This window comes from Protopterus annectens, chromosome 2.part2, assembly GCF_019279795.1.
Source record: "Protopterus annectens isolate FY-2018-M chromosome 2.part2, PAN1.0, whole genome shotgun sequence".
Lineage (NCBI taxonomy): Eukaryota > Metazoa > Chordata > Ceratodontiformes > Protopteridae > Protopterus > Protopterus annectens.
In genome coordinates this window covers 69,535,065-69,551,631 of record NC_056730.1, presented here as the reverse complement: position 1 = coordinate 69,551,631, position 16,567 = coordinate 69,535,065, and the positions used below count along the sequence as shown (strand labels likewise).

At 38.7% G+C, this 16,567-nt stretch overlaps 1 protein-coding gene across 1 annotated transcript in view; it reads left to right on the top strand.

Annotated features, from left to right (window-relative positions):
* EIF2A (eukaryotic translation initiation factor 2A) overlaps positions 1 to 16,567 on the top strand; it is a 1,204,316-nt gene that overhangs the window by 630,990 nt on the left and 556,759 nt on the right. The window contains exon 10 of the mRNA XM_044063751.1: positions 12,771 to 13,342. Within this exon, the coding sequence (XP_043919686.1) occupies positions 12,771 to 13,342 (572 nt within the window). The remainder of the gene's footprint in view (positions 1 to 12,770; positions 13,343 to 16,567) is intronic.

Here is a 16,567-nt window from a genome sequence, read left to right as displayed (position 1 = left end):
CTCTGGAGTACTTAGCTCTGTTAAGTTCGCCAGAAAATAATCCTGCAGCCTCCTGAGTGTGTAACAGCACATCCATTGGTCATAGCTGAATTCCAGCAAAAGTATTCTACTGGAACAATTCTTCTGAATCCATACATGAATAGGCAACTTTCTCACCCATATTTTTACTTTTTCTCGTGGTTAACAAGCTGCCTGAAGGCTCAGCTGCTATCATGTAAATGTTCCACCTCTCCATTGCACCATCTTCCTCAGTGGAAGGTACGAATGCCATCCTTCATTCTCCTCATTATCTCATCCATACCTCTCACTAACAGATGGCTTGACTGCCTTCTCAGTTTCAGTAATTTTTGCTTTCCCATCCAACTGCCCAGAAGGCTCAACACAAACACCATGTACACTGCTCATATTCCCCTCCTCCATTTTACTGTTTCTGCTTTTCTGAGCCACCACTGTGTCTGGAACAGAAGCAGGAAGTATCTCAATGAAACGGATCTCCTGCTGAATAGAATGAGTAGGGAGTCCTTTATTTTTACACAAAAAGAACTCTTATTTACAACATGTTTACATATTTACAAATGTACAAACATATAGTTTCATAGTATAGTACTAGGCTATCTGAAAATGTACAGAATAAATTTAGAAATACTGTGCCTCTGTCTAGTAGTGACACAATGAGGTCCCTTTAGTCTGGCAGAATAAGACATATGTTGGAGACCTTTGATCTCTTGGTGAGGGTACTTTTGTGGTCTCTTCAAATGATATCCTTGGATCTGGACTGTCGACTTGGGTCCCTAGGTCTCGTGTATAGCTGTACAAATCTATTACCGGTATTCATAATATCCTTTGCAATCATACTAACTTTTCTTCCCTTCTGATTTTATTTGATGTTGTTGTGTCTTTCGGCTTTTCCCAATTAGGGGTCGCCACAGCAGAACTCCAGTCCGCTAATGTTTGGCAGTAGATTTTTTTTTTTTTACATGCCGAGTTGCCAGCCTTGATGCACAACCTTCAACGAAGGTACGCCCATTCACGCATGTCTCCACACAGAAGACGCTCTAGCTGAGAATCGAACAGGACAACGTCTTACTGTGAGGCAACAACGCTACAGCAGCATATTGTTGCTAAAATCCATGTACCATTAAATATAATGCCATTAATTCTTTCATTTAGTATAACCCATATAATATAAAATAATTTATCTATTCGTTTAACATATTCTTTCATTCTAATCTTATAATATCCATATTTAAGCATATCCATGTTTATTTTATATCTTCAAAAAGAAATCTTCTTTACGTAGTTTTCCTCATAACTTTATTTACGCTTACATTTCAAAAATTCATGTTCTGTAGTTTCTTTTTCTTGACAATGTAAACATATTCTATTGCGTTTCTTTTTTAAGGAATATTTCCTTTTACTGGCAGTTTATCTGTTACCAGTCTCCACAAAAAATCTTGATATTCTATGTTCTGATTACACCATTTGCTTCTGTTAGATTTTCCTATTTTTTTATACTAATATTTTATCATTACATTCTTATACCATACTTTTCTGTCTTTTTCTTTGCCGTAAATATTTATTTTCCACAAAAATATTTTCTTGGTAAAATTTGATTTTTTCATTTATACACCCTTTTTTCTTTATCTTTTTCTTTTTTTGTTTTGCCATACCCCAAAATTTATCATATTCATAAAGTTTTTACTACTAATCTGTCATATTTTTCATTTATCCACTTTAACACTTTGTTCAAATTTAATGAAGCAGTGTGTTTATTAAACTTAAATCTTGAATAAATATTGAATTCTATTTACATCTTCATTCCAAATTTTATACCCAACACAGAAATTTCATTTGTTGTAAAATATATCGCTATCTTTACTACATCACCTAAATCTTTTCCTTTTTCTTTATGTAAAGCCATCCCTATCATCTCTAGACACTCGTTTGTGCAAATGATTACTTTTATCCAAATTTTGTTGTTTTGCAATTATTATAATGTAATTTGCATAAGTTAACAGAACTAGAATTCTTAACTTTTCATGTGATGTTCTTCGTGTTTCACTGTTGCAGTCATTACATTTGGGTAATCTGCTGGCAGGTTGCCCTCAGTCGTCCTGAATATCAAAGTCTTGGGTCCTGCGTCAGTTGCTGTCTCTTCTTCCATGACGTCAGGTCGTCAGGGGTATAAAACAGGCAGCCGACACCATTTTCTTTAGTCTTTCTTGCCGCGCGGTGCCCGAAGCAGAAGCAGTTCACAAATGCCGGTCGACCGACTCCTGAAATTTTCCAATTCGAGTTTCAGAACCGAAGACTTCAATTAAAGTTAAGTACCACGTTGGGGAAATCTTTTCTAGCTCCATACCGATGTCAGTAAAAGGTAATAATTGCATTACTTGTGGGAAGCAAATACCTCATAAGGATTTTCATTTTTACTGTATTCCTTGCCTAGGCCCAGATCATAACGTCCCTTGCTTTCGTTTTTGTGCTAGATTTAACCAACGCACTATTAAGCATCAGTATATCTTTGCTTCAAAATATTTTGGAAGCAGATTTAACTACCCTGAAATGTCGTTGGATAGCAATCCGACTACCAGAGTTCGCAAAAAACGCAAAGAAAAGGACAGACAGACCGTCGAGGTCCCAAACTGACGACAAAGCTTCTCCTAAGCCAGTCGCCGGTTCGCCGGTACTCATTGAGGCATTTTCGCAGCCCCTGATACCAGCTATTTTCGAGTCGCAGGCCTTTACCGAGACCCATGTGGAGTCCGGCACGCCGCGAGATTCTCAAAGTATTGTACTCGCAGATGTCTCTCCCTTGGATTGGTCCGGAGCCACTGTGTAGGCAACCTTTGCAATTAGGGCCTTAAACTGCCAGTTTCATATGCTTAAATATCAACAGCATGTTATGGGATTACTGAAACAGAAAATTATGTTGATTTCTGAATGTGTGGAAAATAAAGAATTGCAGGAATTATTGCATGCATCAGAACAAGTTGGAAAGCATACTTTGCAGTGTGGTTTTGATTCCTTGGAGGCCTCCTGCTGGGCCGCCGTTACTGGATCTGTGATTAGAAGGCATGCCTGGCTAAAGGAGCAAAATTTTCCTGATCATGTTATGCTAAATTGTTGGATGCACCTTTACAGCATGATATTCTGTTTGGTATTAAGGCAGAAGAGGTTTTAAAGAAAATGGAAGACTAAGCTAAGTCTATGCAAACTGTAAAAGACTTCTTGCAGGTGCAGCCACCAAGATTCAGTTGATACTGGCCTATAAAAAATTGGTCCTTTCCTGTGTCTGACAGAGCTTCACGGGGCAAATTCAGGTGCTCAAAGGGCTCTAGATACCAATCACAGGATTCCTACAGATCGAAGCAATGGGGTGCCTCTACCTCCAAATCTGGAGGAAATAAAGCACAACTCTACAGTAAACAGTCTCAATGACTTCCCTCTGCCATTACCAAGCACTTATCTTTTGGCAGCCCCCTTAGGGGGAAAACTAGCACTTCATGCTCAAAATTGGCAGTTAATAACCCAGGACAAGTGGGTGTTAAACACAGTATCCCAGGGATACAGATTTCATTTCCATACTATGCCAATTCCAAACGGTTGGCCAGATCTGCCACAAAATCAATGGGCAGAGGCACAGAAACAAGTTACGTCCCTCATGGATATGGGGGCTATTCAGCCAGTGCCAGAACAGGAAAAAGGACAAGGGTTTTACTCCAGACTCTTCTTGGTACCCAGAAAAAACAAGGCCTGGCGCCCATTACTGGATTTATCAATTTTGAACACATTCTTGGACGTACCAAAATTCAAAATGCTAACTTTGCAGCAGCGTCTGCCCGTGCTGGGCAAGAACGCTTGGCTAGTGACTCTAGACTTAAGAGGCATACCTGCATATACCGATAAGGGAATCGTGCAGAAGATACCTCCGTTTCAAGGCTGGCTTTATGCATTACCAATTCTCTGCACTGCCTTTTGGCTTATCTACTGTGCCCAGGGTCTTCACAAAGTGCCTGGCACCAGTAATTGCATTTTGCAGACAAAGTAGTATACAAATCTATCCTTACTTGGACGACTGTCTCATTCAAGCAGAAAACAAGGACATTCTTCTTCAGCGTCTGGCGTTTGTGAAAAGGCTTATGACATGCCTAGGGTACACAATAAACGAAAAGAAATCACAACTGGTACCCTCTCAAATGATAACATTCCTGTGTGCAAGCTTGAATACAACTGCCCAGATGGCTTACCTTAAGCCAGAAAAACAAAGGCAACTGACTATTTACTTCAAATAGATGGCAACAAAAACCCAGTTATCTGCAAGACAAATTCTGCAGGCTTTGGGGTTCATGGCATCCTGCATTCTACTGATTCCACATGCAAGACTGCATATGAGGAAACTACAGTGGTATCTAAAAAGTTTATGGAGTCAACACTGTCAGTCTAGAAACAGTGATTCCTGTCATTTCCTGCCTACAACAGGAGTTTCTTTGGTGGGCAGAGACATGTCATCAGAACATGGGACGGTCTTTTACTCTACCCCCTGTCAACCAAACCCTAACTACAGACGCATCCGGTTGTGCTTGGGGGGGGCCCACCTGGGAGGAGATGCATTCAGGGCATATGGAGCCCAAAACAAATGCATGTGCATATCAACCAGAAAGAGATGTAGCTTTTCAGAATGCCCTCACAGCCTTCAAGGACTTACTTCATCCAGGACAACTACTGATAAAGACGGACAACACCACAGTTATGTGGTACATAAACAAGCAGGGGGCACATAATCTTACCCCCTTTGCAGACTAGCCATGGCATTGTGGGACACAGCTTTGATTTACCAAGTACATCTTCAAGCTGAATTCCTGCCAGGAAAACAAAACACTCTGGCAGACGACTTAAGTAGAAACCTTATGGACCCTCACGAGTGGAAACTGGATCCGCAAGTCTTCAGCATGATAACAAAGAAATGAGGGAGCCCAGGCATAGATCTGTTTGCCTCTCCCCAGAATTATCAACTGGACAAATTCTGCACAAGGACTTATCACAGACAAGCATGGAAAGTGGATGCCCTATCCTTCAGTTGGAAAAACCTATCAGTCTACGCCTTCCTCCTCTGCCTCTTCTTCCCAAGGTCCTATTAAAGGTCAGACAAGAAAAAACAAAAATGATTCTAATTGCCCCGGACTGGCCTCGCCAACACTGGTACCCAATCCTAAGGAATATGTCTCAAATCCCTCCTTGGTACTTGCCTCAAATACCACATCTATTGTCTCAGCAGCACAATCAAATTCTGCACAATCATTTCCAAACTCTGAACCTGGCAGCATGGCTGATCATGTAGTTATTCAGACAACACCTCTAAGTAAATCTGTGATGGATGTCATTTTGGAAGCCAGAAGGCCTAGTACTAAAAAATCTTATGTTGATAAATGGAAGAGATTCTGTGCTTGGAACCAAGCACAAGGAACTGACACAGCAAAGCCAAATATTCCTCACATTTTGCAATACTTGACTGAGATGCTTGACAAGGGCCTATCTTTTTCATCAATAAAAATCCATGCCTCTGCCATCTCTGCTCATTACAACACAGAGCCACCAATTTTTTCTTATCCTCTGCTAAAACAGTATCTTAGCAGGGCCAAAAATTTAAGGCCTCCCAGAAGATCACCAGTTCCAGCATGGGACCTCAATTTTGTGTTGGAAGAACTCACCCTGCCTCCATTTGAACCAGCAGCTACTGCAGATATAAAGTTTTTGTTCTGGAAAACAGCTTTACTTCTGGCAATTACTTCAGCAAGAAGGGTTTCAGAGCTGCAAGCCCTCATGGCTGTGGAGCTTTTTATTATATTTTACCCGGACAGAGTGTCCCTCAGGACCAATCCTTCCTTTATGCTTAAGCTGGTATCCTGCGTGGCTCTTAACCAAACTATTCATCTGCCAGCCTTTTACCCAAATCTGCAAAACAAGGGGGAGCGGATTCTGCATTCCTTGGACGTGCACAGACAACTAAGATTTTACCTAAACAGGACCAAATCTCTAAGAAAAACCGAGCAGCTACTGGTGGCATTTGCTGTAGGATCAGAGGAAAAGGCTATTTCAAAGCAGACTATTTCAAAGTGGATAAGCCACTGCATTCATTTCTGTTACTTGCATCAAGATAAACTGGTGCCCAAGGGCATTAGGTCACATTCCACCAGGGCCGCATCTACATCAGCAGCCTTTCTCAGAGGGGTACCAATCAAATACATTCTAGAGGCTGCTACTTGGAGTTGTATGCATACTTTTACAAAGCATTATCATTTGCCTCTCTTTTCTAAGTCCAGGGCAGGCTTTGCCACTGCAGTTCTACAGAGCCTTATAGCCGCTCCTAATGCTATTTAGTTCCAGCCACCCATCCATAGCTTTGGGATTCTACCCAAATGTAATGACTGCAACAGTGAAACACGAAGAACATAGTACAGTTGTGTACACTTACCATAAATGTAGATGTTCGAGTGTATTTACTGTTGCAGTCTGGGTTACCCACCCACTATCCCCCTTTATTCTGCAGATTCTCTTTCCTTCACTATATTCTACAGCCTTTGTGGTGTATTTGCTTTTAGATGAAGGTAAAGTTTATGTTGTTACAATTGCATGTATATATAGTTTTATATATATATATATATATATATATATATATATATATTTTTGCTCCCCATTTGGGGTGCACCTGACATCTGGGGCAAGAAAAACTAAAGAAAATGGCATTGGCTGCCTGTTTTAGACCCCTGACGACCTGACATCATGGAAGAAGAGACAGCAACCGATGTAGGACCCAAGACTTTGATATTCAGGCCGACTGAGGGCAACCTGCCAGCAGATTACCCAAATGTAATGACTGCAACAGTGAATACACTCGAGCATCTACATTTATGGTAAGTGTACACAACTGTACTTTATATACCCCACCTCCTTCATTTTGTGATTTATTTCTCATACTATCACATTCATAAGTAATGCTAAAAGCGTACAACTCCACTCTTAATAATATATACCTCTTGGTTTAACCACTAATGTACAAGTATTCTACTTCATTAATACTTATGCGCTGACATACATAATTTCCTGACTTTCTCACTTATTCATTATTTGCTACGATATTTCATGTCCAGTTGTATCAAATGCCTTATTAAGGTCTCCTATCATGATTTTTGCTTCTTCTTTTCTATTCATAATATCATCCACAATTTCTCTATTATAGATAATTCGTGACAATCCTTCCCCTTTATATTGTATATCTTTCATGATGTTTTCATTTTAGTTTCAAATCTCTTTTGTATTATTTTCAAAAAGATCTTCTAATCATTTTTATTAATTACTATCGGTCTCTAGTGTTTTAATTGTCTTCTATCTTCCTTCTTCCATATGAATTTAAGCATTCCACTGTGATTCTTTGTATGTAAAATCTTCATGTAACCGTTCATTCAAAATCTTTAAAAAATATTTTTTTGTCAATCCCTTAAATTTGTTTACATTTCATACCCTATTCCTTCTGGTCCTGCAGCTGACTGTATATGTACTTGTCCTAATACTTTATCTAGTTAATTTAAAAAAATCTCCTTTTCCAACTCTTTATTCTCTTTTTCTGTTAACATTATTTTTACTTTCCATGTTTTTACCTTCTTTTTTCTTTATAAACATTTATTGTACATATTGTGCTACACTATTCATAATCTTTTCCGGAGTTCTATTTATTTCTCTCTTCATGCTACCATTTTTAATAATCTGCTTAAGTAACTTGAAAGTACTACTATTTTTCCATGTAAAAAAATGTCTTTGCTTATATAACAGTTCTTGTATTTTTCTTGATTTCTTTCATATAATTCATTTTCTTTGTAAATATACTTTCCGATATCATCTTCTAAATCATCCAGTGCATCATTATATGTTCTTTTATATTTTAAGTTTTTATATTTTTCCTTAAATATCATGTACCATTCAGATCAGTTCTCGTAGGTTCATAGGTAGGTACTAGGCTATCTGCCCTAGAGCATTTATAAGCCTAGCCAGAATGTGTTGGCTTTCGCCTCCCTTTTAGACTAGATTCCTGAGCCTGTGTCTAGCAGGGCCATAGAAGTGATCCCAGGAGTAAATTTACGATTTCCCATCCACTCATCAAGATTTCTCTTGAAGAGGGTCAGCGAGGGGCTCTGCCTAACATGGACTGGGATTCTATTTCAGAGCGAGGGAAGCCTTTGGGATATGAATCTATCCCTCCAGCATGTCCTATTTATTGCTGTGCTAAGGTTTAAATCCCTGGAGCGTGTAGCTCTAATGGATTTGGTTTTCTTGAGGTGGAGCATGTATAACAATTCCGGGTTAGACATGGCCTTGTACGTCAGGCAGAGATCACCTCTGAGTAGGTGATAAGCAACTGAGTAGAGCTGGAGTTTATTTAGTCGAGCTGCATAGGGCATCTGTTTGAGGCCCACGATCCTCTTGGTGAGGTATTTTGAGGTCTTGCCAGCTGTTGCAGGTGTCGAGTAAGGTACATCCCAAATGGGGTATTGTACTCAATTATGGGCCTGATGAGCGATGAGTAGAGGGGCAGAATGACCTCTCTTGATCTAGATGTGAACCCTTTTGTGATTAGGTGAGCTATATAGAAGGTTTGTCTAACCACTTTGGCAATGTGATTGTCAAAGGAGAGGTTACTATCTACTTGGGTCCCCAGATCCCTAATTACTTCTTCAGTACTTAGTGGATTACCTCCTATGTGGTAGTTTGTGGGCACTTTGTTTTTCCCAAAGGGGATGGCTATGCACTTTTTGGCATTTAGCTTGAGGCCATGGTTCTGACACCAGTTATCCGTCTCCGTAAGGCCCTTCTGGAGGATGCTTGTGTCAGCCAGAGAGTCGATTATGGCTCCCAGTTTGCAATCATCTGCGAACTTGGTCAGCCACAGTCCTTCTGTGTATGCCTGTACCTCAGAGAAGTATATACCGAACAAGAGGGGTCCCACGACTGAGCGCTGTGCGACCCCACTTGTAACTAGTTTAGAGTCGGACATGGCACCCGCTACTCTGACCATGTGAGTTCTATCCCTGAGCCAGTTTGCAACCCATCTTGTGACATATGGGTTGATATTTAAGCTTATTTATGATGCCAGAGTGGGGTATTGTGTCGAAGGCCTTTGCGAGGTCTAGGTAAGCTGTGTGGACTTCCTTTCCCTCATCTATGGCTTTGGTAACTGTTTTGAAGAAGTCAACTAGGTTTGAGATCATAAAATGATCTCACAGTAATATGATCTTTCCATAATTGTAATACTAATCTCTTTCCTTCTTCATGCCATGCTTTCAAAATTATCCTTTTTACGCCTTTGTCTATTTTTAGCTGCTATTTGTATTCCTTTATCATTAGCCATACTGCAAGATGATCAGAAAGTCCTCTTTCAGCTACCTTCCTGTCTCCTATAACTAAATACTAGTGATACTATAAAATCTTTCAGTTCTAAACAGACCCCTTTTGAAAGTCCATGAATTTTTGTCACAAAATTTTAACTTACCACATTTTGTAACATTTTAACATTTTCTTATATAATTTCCTTACTTTTTACATTTATCTCTTAAATCACAAGTCTCCTGTTGTTATAATATTCATATTTATCACTACATAGTCTAAAATCTGACTAAACAAGCTTTCCCTTTCTTTACAATTAGTATAAGCATGTAATGTTATAATTTTACATACCTTAGTCTCTCCATTTTAAATTGAAAGTCATTCATCTTCCCATTTTTGCTAAAGTTACATCTAATATATTCACTGTATTTCTACAGAATACAGCTATTCCAGAATATCTGCCATTTCCAAAATTCCAGATTATCTTTCTGTCCCATAGTTTCTCTATTTAGAATCTTCCTTTCTTTGTTGTGTTTTGTAATGTAATTACATTTACGTTATATATATTACTTCACTCCAGAATTTGTATTCTTCTTACTATATTCTTAATACTTTTACAGGAATCACTCCAAAAATTTCATTTTTTTCCTTAGATTCATAGTGTCATAAGTCCATATCTAAATACTAGGCTAGGATTTTAATAGGCCATTCTAAGCAGAGCCAGTCTCCCTCCCAAAGGTAAAAATCAAACACTTTACCTTGTCTCTGTGAATCAAACACCTTGACCATTATACCAACCCCAGTCATTAGCTGTATATATTCTTTCATCAGTTTCATTTTTTTTCATTTGTCCTGGTTATCCCTTTAAATTTTATTTTTCGGACTCTTACCCTTTTACCAATAGAACTTTTTTCTTTCACTACCTCCCAATTTGTCTTCTTCATCACTTATTTCAGAACCTTCTTCTGTCGTCTTTACTATTTTTTTCTCACCCAAATGTTCTTATATTTCTACTACTACTAACATTTCTTCTTTGTTCATTTTCTTCTCTGTCCTTTTCCTTACTTTATTTTAATTTTTACAGTCCATCCAAAAGTGTCCAGTTTTGTAACATTTCAGTTTTTTTGCATTGTGTGCCATTGACCCACAAGTATGACATTTTCTTTTGTCATAGTTACTTAATCGAATGTCCTTTTCAACAAAAAGAAGTTTTGAGTTGTTTACAGTATTTTCCAACACCCCATTACCCTCCACATTTATCATGCATAGTATGTGTATATTTTTCTCTTTTTCTTTTTAACACAATATTACAATCCCAGCCACCAGTCCATAAACCCCTTTTGTGATAAACATTTGCAATGTTCAGTACTATATGTAACATTTTCAAATCTCCTTTCAGTGTGTCTCTTTCTACTTTTTTCATCATTTAAAATTCTGATTAGAGTTGTGCAGTAAAAAGAATAGAACTTGTTGCTTAACACACAGAATGGTATTGTTGTGGATTGAGTTTATCAGAGGTGCGAATGGTCTAGTACTATTTAAGAAGTCTTTGGATGATTGGGCTGGAGCTATAGTGTTTGATCCAACATTTACTGAGTAGTGTTCTTTGAAAGCCATAAGGTTTGAACACTTTTAACTTATGAACTTATATGAGTCTAATGCAGATTATACAGCATTAGTGTGACTGTATATTTAGAGACTTCCTTCTTAGCCTGTAGACATAATTCAAATGCAGTTGATGTACCTAGCTATTCCATTAGTTCTGCAGGAAATGAATTAGTGGTGTGCTTATAACAGACAGTGCCAGGTAGTCTATGTTAATTTTTTTTTTGTTTCCCTGTTAAAATGCTTTTATCACATAAAGATTCTGCTGTGGGTTACAGTCTTTCTTTCTTTTTTTTTTTTCATATTCTCCAAGAAAAATTTCCATTGAAAAAACAGTCTGAAATACAATGTCAGAAAATGTCTCTGTTAATAACAATAAATGCTCTTACCTCATATCCTTTTACACTCAAAGGAGCTATTAAATTGTCCCAAACTTCATATGAATGTATTTATTTGTCATCTTTACTTTAAATCCTTACCACATACTTCCATTTTCATTTTCTTCTGCCTTCTTTTGTGTTATTTTCTGCTTTCCTTTACTTTTTTGGCATGTTTTCTTTCTACCTCAACACTGTTCTTCTGGTTGTTTCTGCATCATCCTTTTGTATTGTCTCCATAATGATCCCCCAGGAAACATCTCCTTCATTTTCTGTCTCACTCTGCATCACCATTTCTTTAAGTACATCATCTGGATGGTTGTAATTATACAGCAGTCATTTGCTGACTCAGCTCCATCAAACAGATTTCTTTGAAACATTTCCTCAGAATACTGTACATGTTCTCTGGCCTAGATAATTGCTTTCTCCTCCATTTCTCTCACTTATCCATCATCTCCTTTACTCTCCATCTGCCTCCCTTCTTATCTAGGCTGCCTCTGCACCTGGAACAGAAACAGGAAGCACTCCTGCAAAATGTGTCCCACAAGCAACAGTGATGAGTAGGGGAAGTTCCCTGATGCCATGGCCAGATTTTCCCTAACAGTATGAATATCACATCAGATCTCCCTTGAAAAGAGGCTACTAGCATGGTGGGACTAATCTAGTCAGCAAAGGATAGATTGATTTATGATGTGGAGCACGTAGGATCATATTCAGCAGCATAAGGATGGGAGTTATGCATTCTAGTGGGAGTAGTGGAAGCTATTTGTGTTGACTCTGATTCTGCAGAGGAGTTTTATAAGCTGCTGTTATGATTGGTAATGCAACTGCCACACTGGTGTAATCTGTCATCAGTGTGGCAGGGATGCACTATGATTATGAGGCCAGACTGGCTTTTTGATGATTGACTTACAGGAGCATCTACAGCATCTTCATTGACATTCTGTGAGTTAACATTTGATTCTGCTGTACTTCAGTCAGCAGAGATGAGCACTGAACTAATCCTGCATTTGGAGATTTGGAGATGTAATTTGGCCTGATGTAGATGCCTAATGTCGAGAGATAATTGTGCTCGAGTCCCACCTAACTGTTGCCTTCAGATGTATGCAAGTCAACATAAAAGAGTTTGGTTTTATTTGTTAAATTGTTAACAAGAGAAAAAATAAATAAAATCACCATTAAAGCTATACATTATCCCATAAAAAATACAGTAAGTGCTTTCATCTCCACAGATGACTTATTGCTTGGATTGAGACGATAAGCCGTGTTACCTTGGTTTATAAGCCTGTTTTGTGGATTGTTCTAAATTGCTGTTAAGTAAATCCAGGAAAAAAATTAAACAACCAGTTGGCAGTTTACTTGACACACTGCATTTTTTGTTATATGACATTATTTATTTATTTTTTTCAGCAAAAAATGGTCCCATTTATGATGTAATATGGAGTCCTAATTCTTTGGAGTTCTGCGTAGTATTTGGATTCATGCCTGCCAAAGCAACAATTTTTAACTTGAAGTGTGATCCTGTTTTTGATTTTGGGACTGGGCCTCGCAATGCTGCTTACTACAGCCCTCAAGGACATATTTTGGTTTTAGCAGGATTTGGTAATCTCAGAGGTCAGATGGAAGTGTGGGATGTTAAAAAATACAACCTTATTTCCAAACCGCAGGCATCGGACTCTACGTACTTCTCATGGTGCCCTGATGGGGAGCACATTGTGACTGCAACATGTTCTCCAAGATTACGAGTGGGTAATGGGTACAAAATTTGGCATTATACTGGCTCCATTCTCCACACATGTAGTATATCACCACCAGCTGAACTCTGGGAAGTTTGCTGGCAGACATTTTGTGAAGGAGCATTTCCAGAAAGGACCATCACTTATCAGCCAATTGCAGGTGATAACCCCAGTGTAGAACCAAAACCTACTCAGGCGTATAGACCACCAGCCTTAAGGGATAAACCTGTAACCAGTTCCAAACTGGTAAGTAAACCTTCAGAAAGGACAAGAGTAAAGCTGTATATTTTCATTGTATTCTGTATAATTTTAACACTTTAACCAATGTCTTGTGCAAAGCTGTGTGCAGTCATCCTGTTGAGCTTTTTTTCTGTTTTACAGGTATATTGCAGGCATTTGGCATCAATGATATGTTGCCCATGTGGCATCTATGATATGTTGCCTATCTAATTAACAGGTGATTGATTCCAGGCTGTCATTACTTCTTTGAAAAAAAAATCTCTCTTCGAAATATATTGTATTTGTAAATTTTGCATACTGTTAAATCTGTGAATAGAAAAACTGATTTTGCTGTTATAATACAACAAATTTTATATACGGTAGGCACAGTGATATGGCATTATCCCTGCAAGAAGAAAATAGATGAGGATTGACATTGTTTAAGGAAAAAGGTAGCTAATAAAGTTGACAGGTCACAAAAGATCCATTGAAGAGTTTTCCAGTACATGTATTTCTGTCTCTTTTAACTGGTATTCTGGAGCTAGAACTTGAAAACCTTTGAAGTTAATATCAATACTAATTTACTGTTTTTTGTGGCAGTGAGCTGCTGTGGGAGATACTTGCGCTCCTTCAGTAAGTAGGCATAGTTAATGTCTTGCAAAATGTCAACTCTGTCTGCATTGAGTTTAAAAAGCAACCTTGTGAGCAACAGAACTTTTGACCTGGGGCAAAGGTACAGCGAAGAAAGATGTTGCATTTCTTTTGTTTTTTGTTTTTACTCTGTGCTTTTTATGCTTGATTACATGAATGTAATGATTCTGTGTGACAGTTAAGAATGGGCTGACAGGAAGTTGTTATGGTCTGTTTCCAGACCCATGTTATTGCTTGTTTCTGGTTTCAGAGCAGTAGGGATGTTTTTTGATTCAACTTATTGCTCTGTTGTGTTCAGTTGTGTGTATTTTCAGCATTCCTTATTTTGTCAATGTGATTTGGTGATTAATAAAATGCAGAGAGGCTGTTGGCCTCCGTAGGATGCATTGTTGTCATAGGGATAGAGGAGTATAAATCTGTATTGAATTTCTTAAGGTACCCGAAACGGATTAGGCAGGGGCGGCTCGTGCTATAGGACTGCAGCCCCCCCCCCAGTTGTGGAGTAAAGACAAAAAACAAAATAAAAAAAAAACAAATTGCGAGGAAAAAAGGAACATTCATGAGTCCCCGGAACTCTGTGCATGCGTGATTGCTGATTGGGAACTCAAACTCCAGACTGCTTTGTCAGCAGTCCGGATAGGAGGAAAGGCATCTCTGCCCCTGCAGATGCCCAGACGTCTATGCAGTGACGACTGCACAGAAAGGAAGACATCCAGACTGAGCCTACTCTCATGGGGAAACCTTCCCCGGGAAAACGTTTAGCTGCATGGGACTGGAACAAGACTGCTGCAGATGGACTTGGGAACTTCATGGTCTTGTTTACCCTTTCAGGTAGGGGAACTGCAACAACAAAAGTGTGTGTGGACTTGGGAACTTCATGCTCTCATTTACCCTTTCAGGTAGGGGAACTGCAACAACAAAAGTGTGTGTGTGTGTAATGCCCCAGTTGCTATATACTGGTGGCTAGAGACAACTCAGGATACATGGTGGTGGGTAGTCAGGCATAAACCCTGGGTGCAGGTAACAACAGCCTGAATTCCCTACCCACCACCATTTGTTAAACATTTGCAGATTTTTGCCTCATATTTCTTGTGTTCTGTTCCTCATAAAATTTGTGATTTCTTTAATTTTGTTCTACATAGTTGATGGTACAGTAGTGCACTGGTAGCATTGTTGCCTGAGAGCTATAGGTTCACTGGTTTGATTATTGTCTGGGGTGCCTTCTGTGTGGAGTCTGCATGTCCTCCCTGTGTTTGTGTGGGTTTGCTCTGGTGTCCTCCCATCTTACAAAGATATGTGTTTGGACTGTTTTTCCCTGGGCCTGTGCTGAAAATTGGATTTTGTTGCAAGTCAGACTTTCCTGGTTAATAAACGTTAAATAAATAAAAATGGCACGCATTTGAATTTCAGACTTCATATTCTTCAGAAAGTACATGGTAACACAAACCCTTTTATTCTAGCAATTTTCTAAGTTTAGAAGATGGATATTTGAAATTTGTCCTGATTTTTTGGGTCTTTATTCCCCCATTATTGGCTTCATCCAGGATTTTTGTGCTAAGGTTGAGAGCTATGGTGAGAACTGAATTCACTGAATATGTTTGGGGACTGTATTCCCCCATTATTGGCTTTGTTCAGGTGTTTTGTGCTAAGAGGTTGACAGCTATGGTGAGAACTGAATTCACTAAATGGTAGCCATTTAAGTTTCAGTCTTCTTCTCTTTCACCAATAGCTATGTTGCTCTGACTGTTTTGCACAGGGTCCTGGGATCAAGATTTGGAAGTGAAATGTATGGTAGTATCACAGCATTTTATTCTAGCAACTTTCCAACATTATACAAGCAATGTTTAAAATGTGTTCCTGTTTTTTGAGCTTTTGCCCACCCCACCCCCAATAAATTTTGGCTTTTTCCAGATTTCTTGTGCTCCAAATTTCAGAGATACAGCTGAGTGTCGAGTAGATTTTACAAGGAGCTGAGAGCTGCAGGGGAACAAAAGTGTAGTGCTGTTTATGCTGAATCTGCTTCTCTTATTAATAGCGCAACAGGTAGTATACTTGCTTTTGATGCAGAAGGCTGTGGGTTCTACTCCCACAGTAGGTAGATGTATTGCTGATACTGTACTGTGTTGTAAAGGAGATGGATGCTGCAGTCCTTTTTGGTCAAGACACCTAGTAACTATGAACCTGTTATCAGTTTGCCATCCATTCCCTATTGTGATATTACTAGCTTATCATTTTTTTTAATGCAACATAGGCAGTTTTTTCCTTAAGGGCAACAGTCACTTTATTTGTAGATGAAACAATGACATATAAAGTTGTTTGCTAGCAGCAAACTCTAAGTTAGTTACAGATTTCTTTAATGTGGAATTATTTAGATGACTTTTGCTTATTCAGAGATTGTGCATATTTACTGATACTGGTGGACTGTAGAAGTTTGAGTAGACTTTTATGATGGAAATGTTCTGAACTGGGCAGTTTTGTCATTATTGGTGCATGCATTTTGTTTCATTGTTTATTGGAAAAATGTTCAAAATAATACATTTAAAATGCCCTCTAATAAACTGTACTGCATTGTACAAGGAATATAGTTTAATACTAAAGGAA